The sequence below is a fragment of the Notolepis coatsorum genome (genome assembly GCF_963971535.1).
Source record: "Notolepis coatsorum genome assembly, chromosome: 14".
Lineage (NCBI taxonomy): Eukaryota > Metazoa > Chordata > Actinopteri > Aulopiformes > Paralepididae > Notolepis > Notolepis coatsorum.
Genome location: NC_140178.1, coordinates 9070812 through 9088283, shown reverse-complemented (window position 1 = coordinate 9088283; position 17472 = coordinate 9070812). Strand labels below are relative to the sequence as shown.

At 43.7% G+C, this 17472-nt stretch overlaps 1 protein-coding gene across 4 annotated transcripts in view; it reads left to right on the top strand.

The window, feature by feature from the left end:
- Positions 1-17472, top strand: part of atp6v0a1a (ATPase H+ transporting V0 subunit a1a) — an 85050-nt gene that overhangs the window by 43715 nt on the left and 23863 nt on the right. For all 4 annotated transcript variants that reach the window (XM_084329915.1, XM_084329913.1, XM_084329914.1 and 1 more), the window contains exons 11-18: positions 267-417; positions 2931-3070; positions 6363-6529; positions 9105-9195; positions 9491-9609; positions 10298-10514; positions 10671-10778; positions 14706-14813. In XM_084329915.1, the coding sequence (XP_084186041.1) occupies positions 267-417; positions 2931-3070; positions 6363-6529; positions 9105-9195; positions 9491-9609; positions 10298-10514; positions 10671-10778; positions 14706-14813 (1101 nt within the window). The remainder of the gene's footprint in view (positions 1-266; positions 418-2930; positions 3071-6362; positions 6530-9104; positions 9196-9490; positions 9610-10297; positions 10515-10670; positions 10779-14705; positions 14814-17472) is intronic.

Here is a 17472-nt window from a genome sequence, read left to right as displayed (position 1 = left end):
TATTTACCCAGGCAAGCAAGTAAGAACTTGCTTGGGGGAACCCTGCATGTATCGGTTGATATCGGTATCGGAAATTAAGAGTTGGACAATATCGGATATCGGTAAAAAAGCCAATATCGAACATCCCTAGACCTGACTGTATATATTAGGTTGATCCTCCTAACTGATTCTAGATCAGCACAGGGGACGCTCTGTGAGAGCAGATCTGTTGAACCGATAACCCTGATAACTGACCCGTGTGCTGCTGCCGCTGTGTCGTCGTGCAGGAGAAGAGCGGCTCCACCGTGCCGTCCATCCTCAACCGGATGCAGAGCAAGCAGACGCCGCCCACCTTCAACAAGACCAACAAGTTCACCTCGGGCTTCCAGAACATCGTGGACGCCTACGGCATCGGCAACTACCGTGAGATCAACCCAGGTAAAAAGAAAACAAATCCTGTCACGCGTTGGTCACGGTTTTGACCTCCTCCAACCGTATCTTATCTAGATAATCACCGTTTCACCGGGTCATGTGTCATCTGATGTTGGCTGAGAGCGGGGTCTTGTCTTCACCCGGCTGGGCGTGGTATCGACAGCGGCAGGCGAAGGGCCGTCGAGCCTCACTTATCACCCATTATCACCGCATCGCCTCCTCTGGGGTTTGAGTTACTGTGTCATGTATGTCGTACTGTGTTGTTGTGAATGATGTTGTGTCATATCCCAGTGGTGGCAAGTAACTAAGTACTTTTACTCAAGTAACTGTACTTAAGTACAATTTCGAACTTTATACTTATCTCTATTACTATACTTTTTACTACACTACATGTATCTGAACCCATCAGTTACTAGTTGCATTGAAGAAAAAGATTTAGCATAGAAACCATGGCAAAATGAAGATTATATTTCATATTTGAAGCCTGTTAACTTCAAGAGAACGTACTTTGGACCACTTTAACGTAGCCTTTAATCAGAGCAGCATAACTGGACCGTACACCACTTTAACGTAAGCTTTAATCAGAGCAGCATAACTGGACCGTACACCACTTTAACGTAAGCTTTAATCAGAGCAGCATAACTGGACCACATACCACTTTAACATCACCTTTAATCAGAGCAGCATAACTGGACCGTACACCACTTTAACATGACCTTTAATCAGAGCAGCATAACTGGACCACATACCACTTTAACATAAACTTTAATCAGAGCAGCATAACTGGACCACATACCATTTTAACATCACCTTTAATCAGAGCAGCATAACTGGACCACATACCACTTTAACATAAACTTTAATCAGAGCAGCATAACTGGACCACATACCACTTTAATATAACCTTTAATCAGAGCAGCATAACTGAACCACATACCATTTTAACATCACCTTTAATCAGAGCAGCATAACTGGACCACATACCACTTTAACATAAACTTTAATCAGAGCAGCATAACTGGACCACATACCACTTTAACGTAAACTTTAATCAGAGCAGCATAACTGGACCACATACCACTTTAACATAACACATCAATGAATCATGGCTTGATTGCTCCCAATCACTGGAACACACAAACATTATGTAGAATGCATACTTTTACTTTAGATACTTAAGTAAAAGTAGAGAAGTATTTTCTATTGAATTTACTGGAGGACTTGAATGGAGGACTTGTACTTTTACCAGAGTACTCATTTATCAGGGTATTTCTACTTTTACTTAAGTAAAGGAACGGTGTACTTCTTCCACCACTGGTCATATCTAGGGTTGGCTACCGTTCACATTCGAACCTGGAATTCGGTATCGGTACCCAACGGTACCTTTTTTCGGTACTTAAAGGGGAACTCCAATATTTTGGGAAATTAGCTTATTTAACATCTTCCCTGGAGTTAGACAAGAAGATGCATACCTTTTTTGTCTCTGTGCGTGCATTTTAGCTTTGGGAATAGACGCTCCGTTAGCATAGCTTAGCTTCATCACTGGAAGTGAGGCAGGACAGTAGCCTTACAGTGCCTTACAGTGTATTGCAAGGTCTGACATTGACCAAATTTGATATGCATGACCTTGGTGGGCTCTAGGTCAACTCCTGAAAAGGGGGTCAATGTCAGACCTTGCAATCAAAAGTTAGGGGGCGCACTGAAATTATGGCAAGGGTTATTAGCCCCCTAACTTTTGATTGCAAAGTCTGACATTGACCCCCTTTTCAGGAGTTGACCTAGAGCCCACCAAGGTCATGCATATCAAGTTTGGTCAATGTCAGACCTTGCAATACACTGTAAGGCACTGTAAGGCTACTGTCCTGCCTCACTTCCAGTGATGAAGCTAAGCTATGCTAACGGAGCGTCTATTCCCAAAGCTAAAATGCACGCACAGAGACAAAAAAGGTATGTATCTTCTTGTCTAACTCCAGGGAAGATGTTAAATAAGCTAATTTCCCAAAATGTTGGAGTTCCCCTTTAACTCTCGCTGTAATAATGATAATAATTTTTCCAAACTTCTCAATTTCAACATTTTGTTATTTATTGTAATACACCACACAAAACGTAATCGCATGGTCATGTATTGTTTGTAAATGTTTAAATATCAACATTATCTGGCCGTCCTCTTTAAAAACGGATATGGACAGGTTAATGGTAGAGGACATAAATCAATACAATTATAGTACAGATAAGAATAAGCGGTGTAAACAATATAATTGGAAAGTAAACGGTGTAATCAAAGGTGCATAATTATGAGGGTCTGTATGCCTGTCTGTATGGTATATTATATGTTGTAATAAATATGGTCAATAACACTTAGAATCTGAATAATATACTATGAGGTAAGTAAAGTATACACGGGTGCAGAGTTCGGTACCCAACCCTAGTGGTACCCCCCCCCCCACCCCCCCCCCCCCTCCACCCCCCCCCCACCCCCCCACCCTCCACTCACGTGCCGCCTGCCTCCCTGTCTCCAGCCCCATACACCATCATCACCTTCCCCTTCCTGTTCGCCGTCATGTTCGGTGACCTGGGTCACGGGGCGCTCATGACCTGCGCCGCCCTCTACCTGGTGCTCCGAGAGAGCAGGCTGATGGCCCAGAAGAGCGATAACGAGGTATGTAATAATAATAACTTTAGGGGCGCCCCGAGTGGCGCACCGCATACAGCACTCTGCCAACCCGGGTTCGACTCCCGGACCCGGCGATCTTTGCTGAATGTCTTCCCCGGTCTATCTCCCATTTCCTCCTCTTTCTCTCTCTCTCTCTACCGGTGGCAAAAATCAATAAAAAACCTACAAAAAACACAACTTGTCCGAAAGGACAAGTAACATTTAATAATAATAACTTTATTTGTATAGCACCTTTCATACAGGGTATTGCAGTTCAAAGTGCTTTACATCGGTAAGAAATTAGACATAAAATCAGTGTAAAACAAGCGGCAAGAGCAAAGCATAAAGTGGGATAAAATAATGCAGATATATTAATCAAATCCTATCGGAAGCTCACGTTCCAATAGGCTTCTTGAATTTCTGTAATCTGTTACAAAACATGATAACGGTCATAGTATGCACCCAGCGGATAGTGGGGCGTAGAGATGAAAGTAAAAATAAGTAACACAATAGCGAGGGTAAAACGAGCAGACATATAAAATCACAGTTTTTCACATTAGGATCCAACATCCCAACAGGCCACTTTGTCTATGGCAATTTTTCTTTTTTTTTATATATATATATATATATATATATATATATATATATATATATATATATATATATTTTTTTTTTTTTTTTTTATACATATATTTTTGTATGTGTCTATTCATTCTGTTTAAACCAATGGGTTTTTTCTTCACAGTTGCAGATAAAGATTAGGCTACACTAATATTATAGTATTAAAAACTGAAGAGTTATATTCATTAAAGAAAGTTGATTTAATAAAAGAAAAAGACAAATTTAATCGGATTAATCACTTTATTCAAATTGAGGATTTATTTAAAAATATAATTAAAAACGAAGGTTCGAACGTCTGTTCGAAAAACCCTGACGAAGTTTGAATCCCAAAAACGCGCTTCGGGGAAACAGCCTTACAGGGTGTTGATGATAACAGTAGACCCTCTGTGTGGTTGTTCCTGCCAGATGTTCACATGGTGTTGATGATAACAGTAGACCTTCTGTGTGGTTGTTCCTGCCAGATGTTCACATGGTGTTGATGATAACAGTAGACCTTCTGTGTGGTTGTTCCTGCCAGATGTTCACAAGGTGTTGATGATAACAGTAGACCTTCTGTGTGGTTGTTCCTGCCAGATGTTCAGCATGGTGTTGTTGATAACAGTAGACCCTCTGTGTGGTTGTTCCTGCCAGATGTTCACAAGGTGTTGATGATAACAGTAGAGCTTCTGTGTGGTTGTTCCTGCCAGATGTTCACATGGTGTTGATGATAACAGTAGACCTTCTGTGTGGTTGTTCCTGCCAGATGTTCACATGGTGTTGATGATAACAGTAGACCTTCTGTGTGGTTGTTCCTGCCAGATGTTCAGCATGGTGTTGATGATAACAGTAGACCTTCTGTGTGGTTGTTCCTGCCAGATGTTCACATGGTGTTGATGATAACAGTAGACCTTCTGTGTGGTTGTTCCTGCCAGATGTTCACATGGTGTTGATGATAACAGTAGACCCTCTGTGTGGTTGTTCCTGCCAGATGTTCAGCAAGGTGTTGATGATAACAGTAGACCTTCTGTGGTTGTTCCTGCCAGATGTTCACAAGGTGTTGATGATAACAGTAGACCTTCTGTGTGGTTGTTCCTGCCAGATGTTCACCATGGTGTCGATGATAACAGTAGACCTTCTGTGTGGTTGTTCCTGCCAGATGTTCACATGGTGTTGATGATAACAGTAGACCCTCTGTGTGGTTGTTCCTGCCAGATGTTCAGCGTGGTGTTGATGATAACAGTAGACCTTCTGTGTGGTTGTTCCTGCCAGATGTTCACCATGGTGTTGATGATAACAGTAGACCTTCTGTGTGGTTGTTGCTCCTGCCAGATGTTCAGCATGGTGTTGATGATAACAGTAGACCTTCTGTGTGGTTGTTCCTGCCAGATGTTCACAAGGTGCTAGGGCTGAGCCCAAACGTTCGGACCTTTGTTCGTTACGTTGGCATTCAAATTCTAAATCAACATTTGAATTTTTTATTTTTAATAAATAAATATAATTTTTTTTATATATATATATATTTTTTGATGTGTCTATTCATTCTGTTTAAACCAATGGGGTTTTTCTTCAAGGTTGCAGATAAAGATTAGGCTACACTAATATTATAGTATTAAAAACTGATGAGTTATATTCATTAAAGAAAGTTGATTTAATAAAAGAAAAAGACTAATTTAATCACTTTATTCAAATTGAGGATTTAGTTTGAGGATATTTATTAAAAAAATAAATATATATATTTCGATTTTTTTTATTATTTAAAAAAAAAATTAAAACGAAGGTTCGAACGTCCGTTCGAAAAACCCTGACGAAGTTTGAATCCCAAAAACAGGCTTCGGGGAAACAGCCTTACAAGGTGTTGATGATAACAGTAGACCTTCTGTGTGGTTGTTCCTGCCAGATGTTCAGCATGGTGTTGATGATAACAGTAGACCTTCTGTGTGGTTGTTCCTGCCAGATGTTCAGCATGGTGTTGATGATAACAGTAGACCTTCTGTGTGGTTGTTCCTGCCAGATGTTCACATGGTGTTGATGATAACAGTAGACCTTCTGTGTGGTTGTTCCTGCCAGATGTTCACAAGGTGTTGATGATAACAGTAGACCCTTCTGTGTGGTTGTTCCTGCCAGATGTTCAGCGTGGTGTTGATGATAACAGTAGACCTTCTGTGTGGTTGTTCCTGCCAGATGTTCAGCAAGGTGCTAGGGCTGAGCCCAAACGTTCGGACCTTCGTTCGTTACGTTGGCATTCAAATTCTAAATCAACATTTGAATTTTTTATTTTTAATAAAGAAATATAATTTTTTTTATATATATATATTACTTTTTTTATGTGTCTATTCATTCCGTTTTAAACCAATGGGGTTTTTCTTCAAGGTTGCAGATAAAGATTAGGCTACACTAATATTATAGTATTAAAAACTGAGTTATATTCATTAAAGAAAGTTGATTTAATAAAAGAAAAAGACAAATTTAATCAGATGAATCACTTTATTCAAATTGAGGATTTAGTTTGAGGATATTTATTAAAAAATATATATATATATTTTGATTTTTTTTTTTATATACCTATATATATATCATTTCTTTTTATTAAAAACGAAGGTTCGAACGTCTGTTTGAATCCCAAAAACGGGCTTCGGGGAAACAGCCTTACAAGGTGTTGATGATAACAGTAGACCTTCTGTGTGGTTGCTCCTGCCAGATGTTCACGATGGTGTTTGCCGGCCGCTACATCATCCTCCTGATGGGCGTCTTCTCCATCTACACGGGCATCATCTACAACGACTGCTTCTCCAAGTCCCTCAACCTGTTCGGCTCAGGGTGGAGCGTCAGGCCCATGTTCGTGCCCCGCGTCGGGGGCAACTGGACGTGAGTGTCGTCCTCTTCTTTATTATGGCCTGGTGGTGGGAATTGTTGAACCCTTTTTTCACCGAAGAAGCGTTTTTTTTTTTTTTTTTTTTTTAAGATATTTTTGGACGGCCCGTGTATTTGCAGTTGTGAAGTCGATCCACATCACTCGGGGCGGGATCCACAAAGAATGGATTGCACGGTGCAAGTTGCACCCTTACTTACAATTCATGATTAATTGAAAATGGGGGACCCTGATGTAAACGAGACGAAAGTCTTTTCTCTGGTCTGCATCCCCCTTAACAATTGTGTGTATTGAGCCGTACTGTATTGTACGCATTCACCGTGCAGATTGATTGATTGATTGATTGAATGAACATTTTATTAACAGATTGCAGAATGGGTACAATACAGTACGGCTCAATACACACAATTGTTAAGGGGATGCAGACCAGAGAAAGACTTTTGTCTCGTTTACATCAGGGTCCCCCATTTTCAATTAATCATGAATTGTAAGTAAGGGTGCAACTTGCTCCGTGCAATCCATTCTTTGTGGATCTAGCCCTTGGAGTGTGAACGTCATATAAAGTACTCGACCTCTACTGTCACTAACTATATATTTATATATATATATATATAACTATATATAATATAACCAGGGGAGGAAACTAACTTTTTGGCTTACCAGCCAACTGGCGAGTATCTGATTTTTTTTACCAGCCAAACAGATTTTTTACTAGCTAAAAAATATCGCTAATTGTGATAATTACTTCTTTGTATGTCTTCGTCTAAATTGATTTTCAATCATAGTAATAATCACACCGTGTCTCTACTCTTTAAAATATTTATTAGCATAAAACATTAATAACAGTGTCACTAATCTTAATAATATTAGCATAAAACATATTACCATGAAAGAGGGATCTATTCTGGACTGGGTTGGGCTGAACTGGGCAGTGACAGATGCTGGGTTTGACTGGGTTGGGCAGTGAAAGAAAAAAACCGAAGTATGTTGTGAAGTGTATAGATGTAGCAGTACTGTCTATCTGTATGTCATATGTTATGATGAATTGAAAATGGGGCACCCTGATGTAAACAAGACGAATGTCTTTCTCTGGTCTGCATCCCCTTAACAATTGTGTGTATTGAGCCGTACTGTATTGTACCCATTCTGCAATCTGTTAATAAAGTTTTCAATCAATCAATCAAGTTAACTTTGAACCTCGGTTGTCAAGCCGCGTCAATTTTGTGTATGCGCCTCCATCTGGGTCGGTGTTCACTGTGCCTTTAAGACAGCACGGTGGTCTTACGACAGTGCTGTGAAGTACCGTCAAGTGTTGTGGCAACGTCAGTTGGGTTGGTGTGCTGTTGTGCACTGGTTGCTTGCACTGCGATGTGCAAGCCAGGGGCTTTTGAGCATGAAATAAAATGTCTAACCTTACGTCGTAGTCCGGTGCTTTTTTGGAAACATTATAGTCATAACAGATACACCTAGCTAACATGGGACTGGCTGCTTTGAGCACATTCGCACACAGGGCTAACGTTAGCTAGCAAGCAGCTATAGCTAAAGCGCTAACTAGAAGCTAATCACTGTATACAGTTCCAATAGAGTGACATTACACCTCTGATTTAAATGTGTCCTTAGTAACTTATACTCGAGGGTTGTACTAGGGTTGGATGCAGTTCCCCGTTGGTCAGTCTGTCTGTTTTCCTTCTGCTGTGTTTAACGTTATCTGTTTGCGAGTGCTCCCTTGATATGACTGATGGCCAGTACCGCGGGACTTTTATTAAACATTCTATATGTCCGCGGGTTGGCCAGTACTGCGCAAACTTTTATTAAACATTATATGTCCGCGGGTCTTGTGCAGTACTGCTCTCGTGGCACTGTCAACTAAAGCGAGCACTCAGAAGACGCGCACCGTTTGCCAGTGCAGTGATTGCAGAATGTTTTTTTTGTCTTGTATACTCGCCAGACTGGCGAGTGGTCTTCATGAATCACTCGCCAAACATAAAAAATACTCGCATTTGGCGAGTAAAGTGGCCTAATTTCCTCCCCTGAATATAACTATATATATATAACGGCTTTTATCCAAAGCGCTTTACAATTTGTTACTCACCTTTGACCCATTCACTCACACATTCACACACCGACGGCGGAGGCGACCATGCAAGGTGCCGACCTGCTCATCGGGAGCAGTTAGGGGTCAAGTGTCTTGCTCAAGGACACTTCGACACGCTGCCCGGGAGGAGAGGGTATCGAACAGCGAACTTTCAGGATTACCAGACGAGCGCTCTTACCTCCCTGTCACAGCACGCTAACTTCAGATAAATAAAGTTTGAAAATGTTGTTCTTTTGAAAACTTCAAATCAAGTCGTATGGGAGTGACGGTGGCTCAACCCCTAACTGCTCTACTGGAGTGAATGTGAGGCATAAGTTGTAAAGCGCTTTGGATAAAAGCTGCTGTATATAAATAGTCCATTTACCATTTATATGGTTCTTGGTCTGAGGTACTGCTGGATCGATGGCAGCCTTTTAACCGTTGGACTTCCTAAGCTGTACGCTTTTACATTTTAAAGGCCTCTTTATTTCCTTCAGAACACAAACACTTGAAGACCATAGGATATTGCAGTTGGACCCAGCGGTAGAGGGAGTGTTTAACGGTCCATATCCCATTGGCATCGATCCGGTGAGTGTTGTTGTTGTTGTTGTTGTTGTTGTTGTTGTTCAGCATGTGAGATGTATACCGTTTCTGAGTTGAAAAATCCACCAGATTATTATTTTTGATACATTTCCAGGGTATTAACCCTTTCACTGCCACACGGCAGCCGGTTAACCCTTTCACTGTGACAATACAGAAGGTTAGCCCTTTACTATCACACAACCGACGGCGATGCTCCATCATTAGCATCATTAGCTCCGCAAATGCGGAGATGAAATAACATGAAATGTGTCGGCTGGTCTTTGACCGTGTCGTCCTTCAGATTTGGAACATCGCCACCAACAAGCTGACGTTCCTGAACTCCTTCAAGATGAAGATGTCCGTCATCCTGGGCGTCATCCACATGCTGTTTGGAGTCTCGCTCAGCCTCTTCAACCACCTGTAAGGAATGTGTGTGTGTGTGTGTGTGTGTGTGTGTGTGTGTGTGTGTGTGTGTGTGTGTGTGTGTGTGTGTGTGTCTAGAACGGATGTTCAGTAATGTCAATTGACTAATCTCAAGCCCCGCCCCTCTTTTCTTCATCCTCCCGTCACAACTGTGCAACAGTTACGATTGGAGGATCAAGAAAAGAGGGTGGCGCTTGAGATAGGTGAATTGCCTTGTGTTAATTGATAATAAGGTAAAGGTACATTTTTCACATAATTTGTGTTAAATTATATAAATTCACAGTACAAGGGGACCAGAGCATCTCAATCCCGCCCTCTTTTCTTGATCCTCCAATCACAACCGTTGCTTCCCTTGGTGTTTGTCAGAGGGAAGCAACGGATGAGATATTCCTTTATTGATCCCCGTTGGGGAAATTCGGGTGTCATAGCGGGAGGGGGGAGGGGAGGTACAGGTATGGACAGGGTAATAGTAGAAACTAAAGTCATAAATATAGGCAATCAAATTTGATCTGAATATAAAAATAGCAGAAAAAATAAATATAATTAACTCTGAATATGATATATTCTTGATGTGATTGGAGGATCAAGAAAAGAGGGCGGGGTCCATTCTACTCGTATCTACTCAAAGTCTTAAACGTGTTACACGTTATAGAAAACCCTGCGCTTGCGTCTTCCCTTTCGGCAGGTATTTCGAGAAGCCCCTGAACATCTACCTGGGCTTCATCCCAGAGATCGTCTTTATGGCCAGTCTGTTCGGCTACCTGGTGGTCCTGGTCTTCTACAAGTGGCTGGCGTACTCGGCCCTCACCTCCAGGGAAGCTCCGAGCCTCCTCATCGCCTTCATCAACATGTTCCTCTTCAACTACAACGACCCCAGCAACAGACCTCTCTACAGAGGACAGGTGAGAGACCACAGTAACGCACCTCTCTATAGAAGGTGGTCTTGGAAGCAACAGTTGTCTCTATCTCTCTCTCTCTCCCTCCCTCCCTCTCCATCCTCTGATAGAATAATCTGCAGCCTAATCTAATCCTCCTGTGTGTCTGCTCTGTGTCTGCAGATGGCCATCCAGTGCATCCTGGTGATGATCGCCCTGGCGTGTGTTCCCTGCATGTTAATAGTGAAAACCCTGGTTTTGCGGAGACAGTACTTATGGCGGAAAAACCTGGTAAGTGTTTTATAGGTTAATATGCCATAAACCCTGCCTCTCTCGTAGGTTAATATGCCATGGGGAGCGACGACGCCTCTCTCGCGGACAAACTCAACTCCTTCTACGCTCTGTTCGGTGTAGACAGTGTCGCCGCTAGCCCTCTGGCTAGTGACGCCACTGGCGCACCGGCTGTTGTGGAGGGGGGGGGGCAACCGCGGGGGGGCGGGGGCGCTCTCTCGTTGTCGGAACACAGTGTGAGAAGAGCATTTATGCAGGTGAACACCAGGAAGGCTGCGGGCCCAGATGGTATAACAGGACGCATACTTAAGTCCTGTGCAAACCAGCTTGCCCCGGTGTTCACCGCCATATTTAATCAATCCCTGGCGGAGTCAGTAGTCCCTGCCTGCTTCAAGATGTCTACCATCATCCCTGTACCGAAGAAACCCTCCCCAACATGTCCAAATGACTACAGACCGGTGGCACTCACCTCTGTGGTCATGAAATGTTTCGAGAGGCTGGTCAAGGACCACATTTGTGCCTCTCTCCCCAGTGATATGGACCCTATGCAATTTGCATACAGGACAAACAGGTCCACTGACGACGCGGTCTCCCAGGTACTGCACAGCACTCTCTCCCACCTTGACCGTCAGAAGGGGGGCTATGTGAGACTGTTGTTCATTGACTACAGCTCAGCGTTCAACACCATAGTCCCCACCAGACTGGTGGACAAGCTGATCGAGCTAGGTCTGAGCTCCGCCCTGAGCGCCTGGGTACTGGACTTTCTGAGTGAAAGACCCCAGGCGGTCAGGGTGGGGGGTCAGACCTCCAACACCATCACCCTGAGCATCGGGTCCCCCCAGGGCTGTGTTCTAAGCCCCCTGCTGTACTCACTCTACACACACGATTGTGTGGCCAAGTTCAGCTCCAACTCCATAGTGAAGTTCGCCGACGACACGGTGGTGGTGGGGCTGATCTCGGACAACGACGAGAAGGCCTACCGAGAGGAGGTTGAGGTACTGGAACGTTGGTGCCAGGACAACAGCCTGCTCCTGAACATTGGTAAAACCAAGGAGCTGATCGTGGATTATAGGAGAGGACAGCAGGAGACACACACACCACTGATGATTAACGGGGCTACCGTGGACAGGGTGAGCAGCTTCAAGTACCTGGGGGTCCACATCTCAGAGGATCTGACATGGTCAACACACATAGACGCAGTAGTAAAGAAAGCGAAGCAGCGCCTCTACCACCTGAGACCGTTAAGGAAGTTCAGAGTATCGGGGAAGATACTCCAGTCCTTCTACTCAGGAGCTGTAGAGAGCATCTTGACCGGAAACATCACTGCCTGGTATGGGAACAGCACGGCACAGGACAAGAAGGCCCTACAGAGAGTGGTGCGCTCAGCCGAGCGTACCACGGGTATTGCGCTACCTCCCCTGCAGGCTCTATACAACAAGAGGTGCAAATCCAGAGCCTGCAGGATAATGAAAGACCCCCACCACCCCAATAACAGCCTGTTCCAGCTGCTGGGGTCAGGCAGACGCCTGCGAACCCCAGCTACTGGGACGGAGAGGCTTAGGCTAAGCTTCTTCCCCCAGGCCATCAGAGCCTTGAACAATGAACATTGAGAGACACAGAAACTGAACTATCCACACACAAGCACACACAAGCACATACACGACACGCACGCTGAGCACGCTCACACACTAGCAGCCACTTTAACACTCATGCCGCACACACGCACACTTATGGCCAGAGGAAAGGCCACTTTAAATTAGTATAACATCAGGAACAGTGTATTGCACTACTAAAGCTACCTAGCATGTCCTATATGCTCTGTAAATACTATGTACAGATACCGAGATGGCACACCATGTACCTGTTTATTGCACTGTTGTTGTTATTGGATTCTATTAATATGTTGTACCACTGTATTTTTATTGGATTCTATTATATGTTGTACCACTGTATTGCACATCGTCGCGGGCAAGACCAGCCGCATTTCATTGTATACCTGTATGCCGTGACAATTAAAACTCTTGACTTGACTTGACTTGACATAAACCCTGCCTCTCTCGTAGGTTAATATGCCATAAACCCTGCCTCTCTCGTAGGTTAATATGTCATAAACCCTGCCTCTCTCGTAGGTTAATATGCCATAAACCCTGCCTCTCTCGTAGGTTAATATGTCATAAACCCTGCCTCTCTCGTAGGTTAATATGCCATAAACCCTACCTCTCTCGTAGGTTAATATGTCATAAACCCTGCCTCTCTCGTAGGTTAATATGCCATAAACCCTGCCTCTCTCGTAGGTTAATATGCCATAAACCCTGCCTCTCTCGTAGGTTAATATGCCATAAACCCTGCCTCTCTCGTAGGTTAATATGTCATAAACCCTGCCTCTCTCGTAGGTTAATATGCCATAAACCCTGCCTCTCTCGTAGGTTAATATGTCATAAACCCTGCCTCTCTCGTAGGTTAATATGTCATAAACCCTGTCTCTCTCGTAGGTTAATATGCCTTATTACATGGCGTTTTCACATTCGCCGAAATGCTTGCTTGTGATTGGTCAATAGCCCCCCGACAGCGGTCATTATTATACAAATACAAGCCGGGGTTACTATTAGAGGAATTACGCTACTAACAATATACATAATACATTTTATTTTACATCGACTCGCAACACTGGTTCTGGCTGCGTTCTGGCTCCGCTCGTCGCTCCGCAGGGGGCGGAGCGACGAGCGGAGCCAGAACGCAGCCAGAACCAGTGTTGCGAGTCGATGTAAAATAAAATTAATTATGTATATTGTTAGTACCGTAATTCCTCTAATAGTAACCCCGGCTTGTATTTGTTTCAACTGTAGCGGATACCAGGCTTGTATTAGGAGGAGGCATGTATAAGAGAGAGGCCTATATTTCTAATTTTCAAACGGATCATAATGAATAAATCAACATTTTGTGTCAGTTTGAACCCAGTCAAATGTACTGGGTTCATTTATTGAAACCAAGTACTGTATGAAATACGGTAGTAAACAGTGCAATTACAGGTGGTCAAAAAAAGTAAAATAAAGTATAATAGTGCAATCACAATACTGGTATAATAATAATAATAATAATAATAATAATAATAATAATAATAATAATAATAATAATAACTTCGTTTTATACAATTCTGAGGTAGGCTTACTCTCTTGGTAAACATTAACACCATACCATTATATGGTATTTACTGCACAGCCAGGCCAGCATATAACAACAATAACAAAATATACCCGGCTTGTATTAGGAGGCCGGCTTATAATTGCTTAGCTCAACAGCGCACCCGGTCATTAATAGAGACCCGGTTTTTAATTGAATACCGGTTACTATTAGAGGAATTACGGTAAGTTAGCCATGTAATAAGCGGGATAATGTATAGCTATACTCGATCATTGTCGCAAAATAATTGACCTTCACTGACGTTTAAAACACCTCGCTGAGGCGGCTCTGTATTTTAAACTCTGTCGGTCAATTATTTTGCGACAATGACCTCGTAGCTATACATTATCCCTTACATAAACCCTGCCTCTCTCGTAGGTTAATATGTCATAAACCCTGCCTCTCTCGTAGGTTAATATGCCATAAACCCTGCCTCTCTCGTAGGTTAATATGCCATAAACTCTGCCTTTCTCGTAGGTTAATATGTCATAAACCCTGCCTCTCTCTGCTTGTCTTGTAGGTTAATATGTCATAAACCCTGCTTCCCTCGACTTGTCTTGTAGGTTAATATGTCATAAACCCTGCCTCTCTCTGCTTGTCTTGTAGGTTGATATGTCATAAACCCTGCCCCTCTCTCTGCCTGTCTTGTAGGTTGATATGTCATAAACCCTGCCTCTCTCTGCTTGTCTCGTAGGTTGATATGTCATAAACCCTGCCTCTCTCTGCCTCTCTCTGCTTGTCTTGTAGGGCACACAGAGCTTCGGAGGGATCCGAGTGGGCAATGGACCCACGGAGGACGAGGCTGAGATCATCCAGCATGACCAGCTGTCCCAGCACTCGGACGAGGAACCAGAGGTGAGCACCGCCACATGGAAGCCTCGAACTAAACCACCAACACACAGAAACCTCCACCCTAAACCATCAACACAGAGAAACCTCCACCCTAAACCACCAACACACAGAAACCTCCACCCTAAACCACCAACACACAGAAACCTCCACCCTAAACCACCAACACAGAGAAACATCCACCCTAAACCACTAACACAGAGAAACCTCCACCCTAAACCACTAACACACAGAAACCTCCACCCTAAACCACCAACACAGAGAAACCTCCACCCTAAACCACCAACACAGAGAAACCTCCACCCTAAACCACCAACACAGAGAAACCTCCACCCTAAACCACCAACACAGAGAAACCTCCACCCTAAACCACCAACACACAGAAACCTCCACCCTAAACCACCAACACAGAGAAACCTCCGCCCTAAACCACCAACACACAGAAACCTCCACCCTAAACCACCAACACAGAGAAACCTCCACCCTAAACCACCAACACCGAGAAACCTCCACCCTAAACCACTAACAGAGAGAAACCTCCACCCTAAACCACCAACACAGAGAAACCTCCACCCTAAACCACCAACACAGAGAAACCTCCACCCTAAACCACCAACACAGAGAAACCTCCACCCTAAACCACCGAAACCTCCACCCTAAACCACTAACAGAGAAACCTCCACCCTAAACCACCAACACAGAGAAACCTCCACCCTAAACCACTAACACACAGAAACCTCCACCCTAAACCACCAACACAGAGAAACCTCCACCCTAAACCACCAACACAGAGAAACCTCCACCCTAAACCACCAACAAAGAGAAACCTCCACCCTAAACCACCAACACAGAGAAACCTCCACCCTAAACCACCAACACAGAGAAACCTCCACCCTAAACCACCGAAACCTCCACCCTAAACCACTAACAGAGAAACCTCCACCCTAAACCACCAACACAGAGAAACCTCCACCCTAAACCACCAACACAGAGAAACCTCCACCCTAAACCACCAACACACAGAAACCTCCACCCTAAACCACTAACTAACTCACTCAACAAAGATAGAAATCGGTAAAAGTATTGTTTTTTTTAAACTATCAAAACCACCCAGCTAACTCCGATGCCAAGGATACTGCTTTCCACCCGCCAGCGGTATTTCCTCTACATGTTAGAGAGTCTGGAGGAACACAGGATCCAGTCCCCAGGTGGAATGTCGTTGAATAATTCATTCAGTCATTGGCCCAACAGTTGGAACCCACAAACCATGACCTCATCTTTCCACTTCTGCCGCGGGCACGGAACGGCATCAATTATGGATGTAGGCGCGGTTAGGCAACGCGGAAAACGTACTACACACGCCGCACATGTGTTCCAGCCTCTCCCAGCCACATTCCATAAACGGTCTCGAGTTATTATTATTCGGAGATTAAAGCGATGAAAGACGGAACACAAATCTGGCCGCTCACTTTGTGTCGGGACAGGTCTGTGATTCTCATTCCATAACCTTTTATGTACAGTCGCTGATGATGAAAGTCAAGTTAGACCACGCTCTCAATAATTGACACTGGGTGCTGCAATCCCGAAGATTTAAGTAGAAAAAAGCAGGAAGTCGGACCAGCACGCTCAGGTTTTGACCATTTTTAATCGCAGCCGAATACAACAGACATGTTTTGGAACGGGTGTTCCTTCTTCAGTGTTAATGGCTAACCTGTTCCGAAACATGTCTGTTGTATTCGGCTGCGATTAAAAAAAATTGTCGAAACCTGAGAGTGCTGGTTCGGCAGTCGCTGATGATGAAACGCTATAAACATGGACTTTATACCAGAGCCAGGCTGTTTGTTGTGCTTCCTGCAGCCTTCTGAAGCTACGAGGAAACGGCTGTGGTTGTCTGGGTTTATGGTCTTTTGTGTGTTGTTTTCTACACAATGTTCAAAGTGCCTCAAATAGATCCTAGCGTTGTTGTGTCGGCTGACTTTTTTTTTTTGAAGACATGGGATTGGAGGTCACCGTTTTCAGACCTGTTCTTGGCGACTAAACGCAGAACCCATGCCATTTATAAACCACGTCCTTTTCAGAGCAACTTGTGTCGAAGCTGAAGCTTAAACTCTGCTTCTTTTTCAGAAACGGGTCCTGTTTTTCACTTAAAGTGAGAAGTCACCTGATCTCGACCACCTTCTTACCACGACTCGATTATGGTGACTTACTCTACGTGTATGCACCTGATCAGTACCTTAGAAAGCTGGATAATGTGTACCATTCTGCCTTACGCTTTGTCACGGGATGTGGAAATCCAGTGCGCCATTGCACCCTATGCCAATGCCATTGCAAGTTACCCATCTCTTCAAATACGGCGATTTTCTCGATGGCTCTCTCTGGTGCACAAAGCTCTGCTTAAACTGGTTCCCTCGTACCTAAGTGTGCTTCTGTGCACAAAGCAATATAAGTATGCCCTTCGTTCTCAAGCTGTTCTAACACTGGAAGTTCCCCATATGAGAACTGAATTGTGAAAAAGGGCTTTTAAATATGCTGCTCCTTCATCCTGGAACAAGATACAGGAGGACCTAAAAATCACCAGGACTGGTCACCCTCAGAGAATTTAAAGCCATTTTAAAATCCTACTCATTCAGTTCCCTCGGACAGTGCAACTGTGTTTTTGATCGTT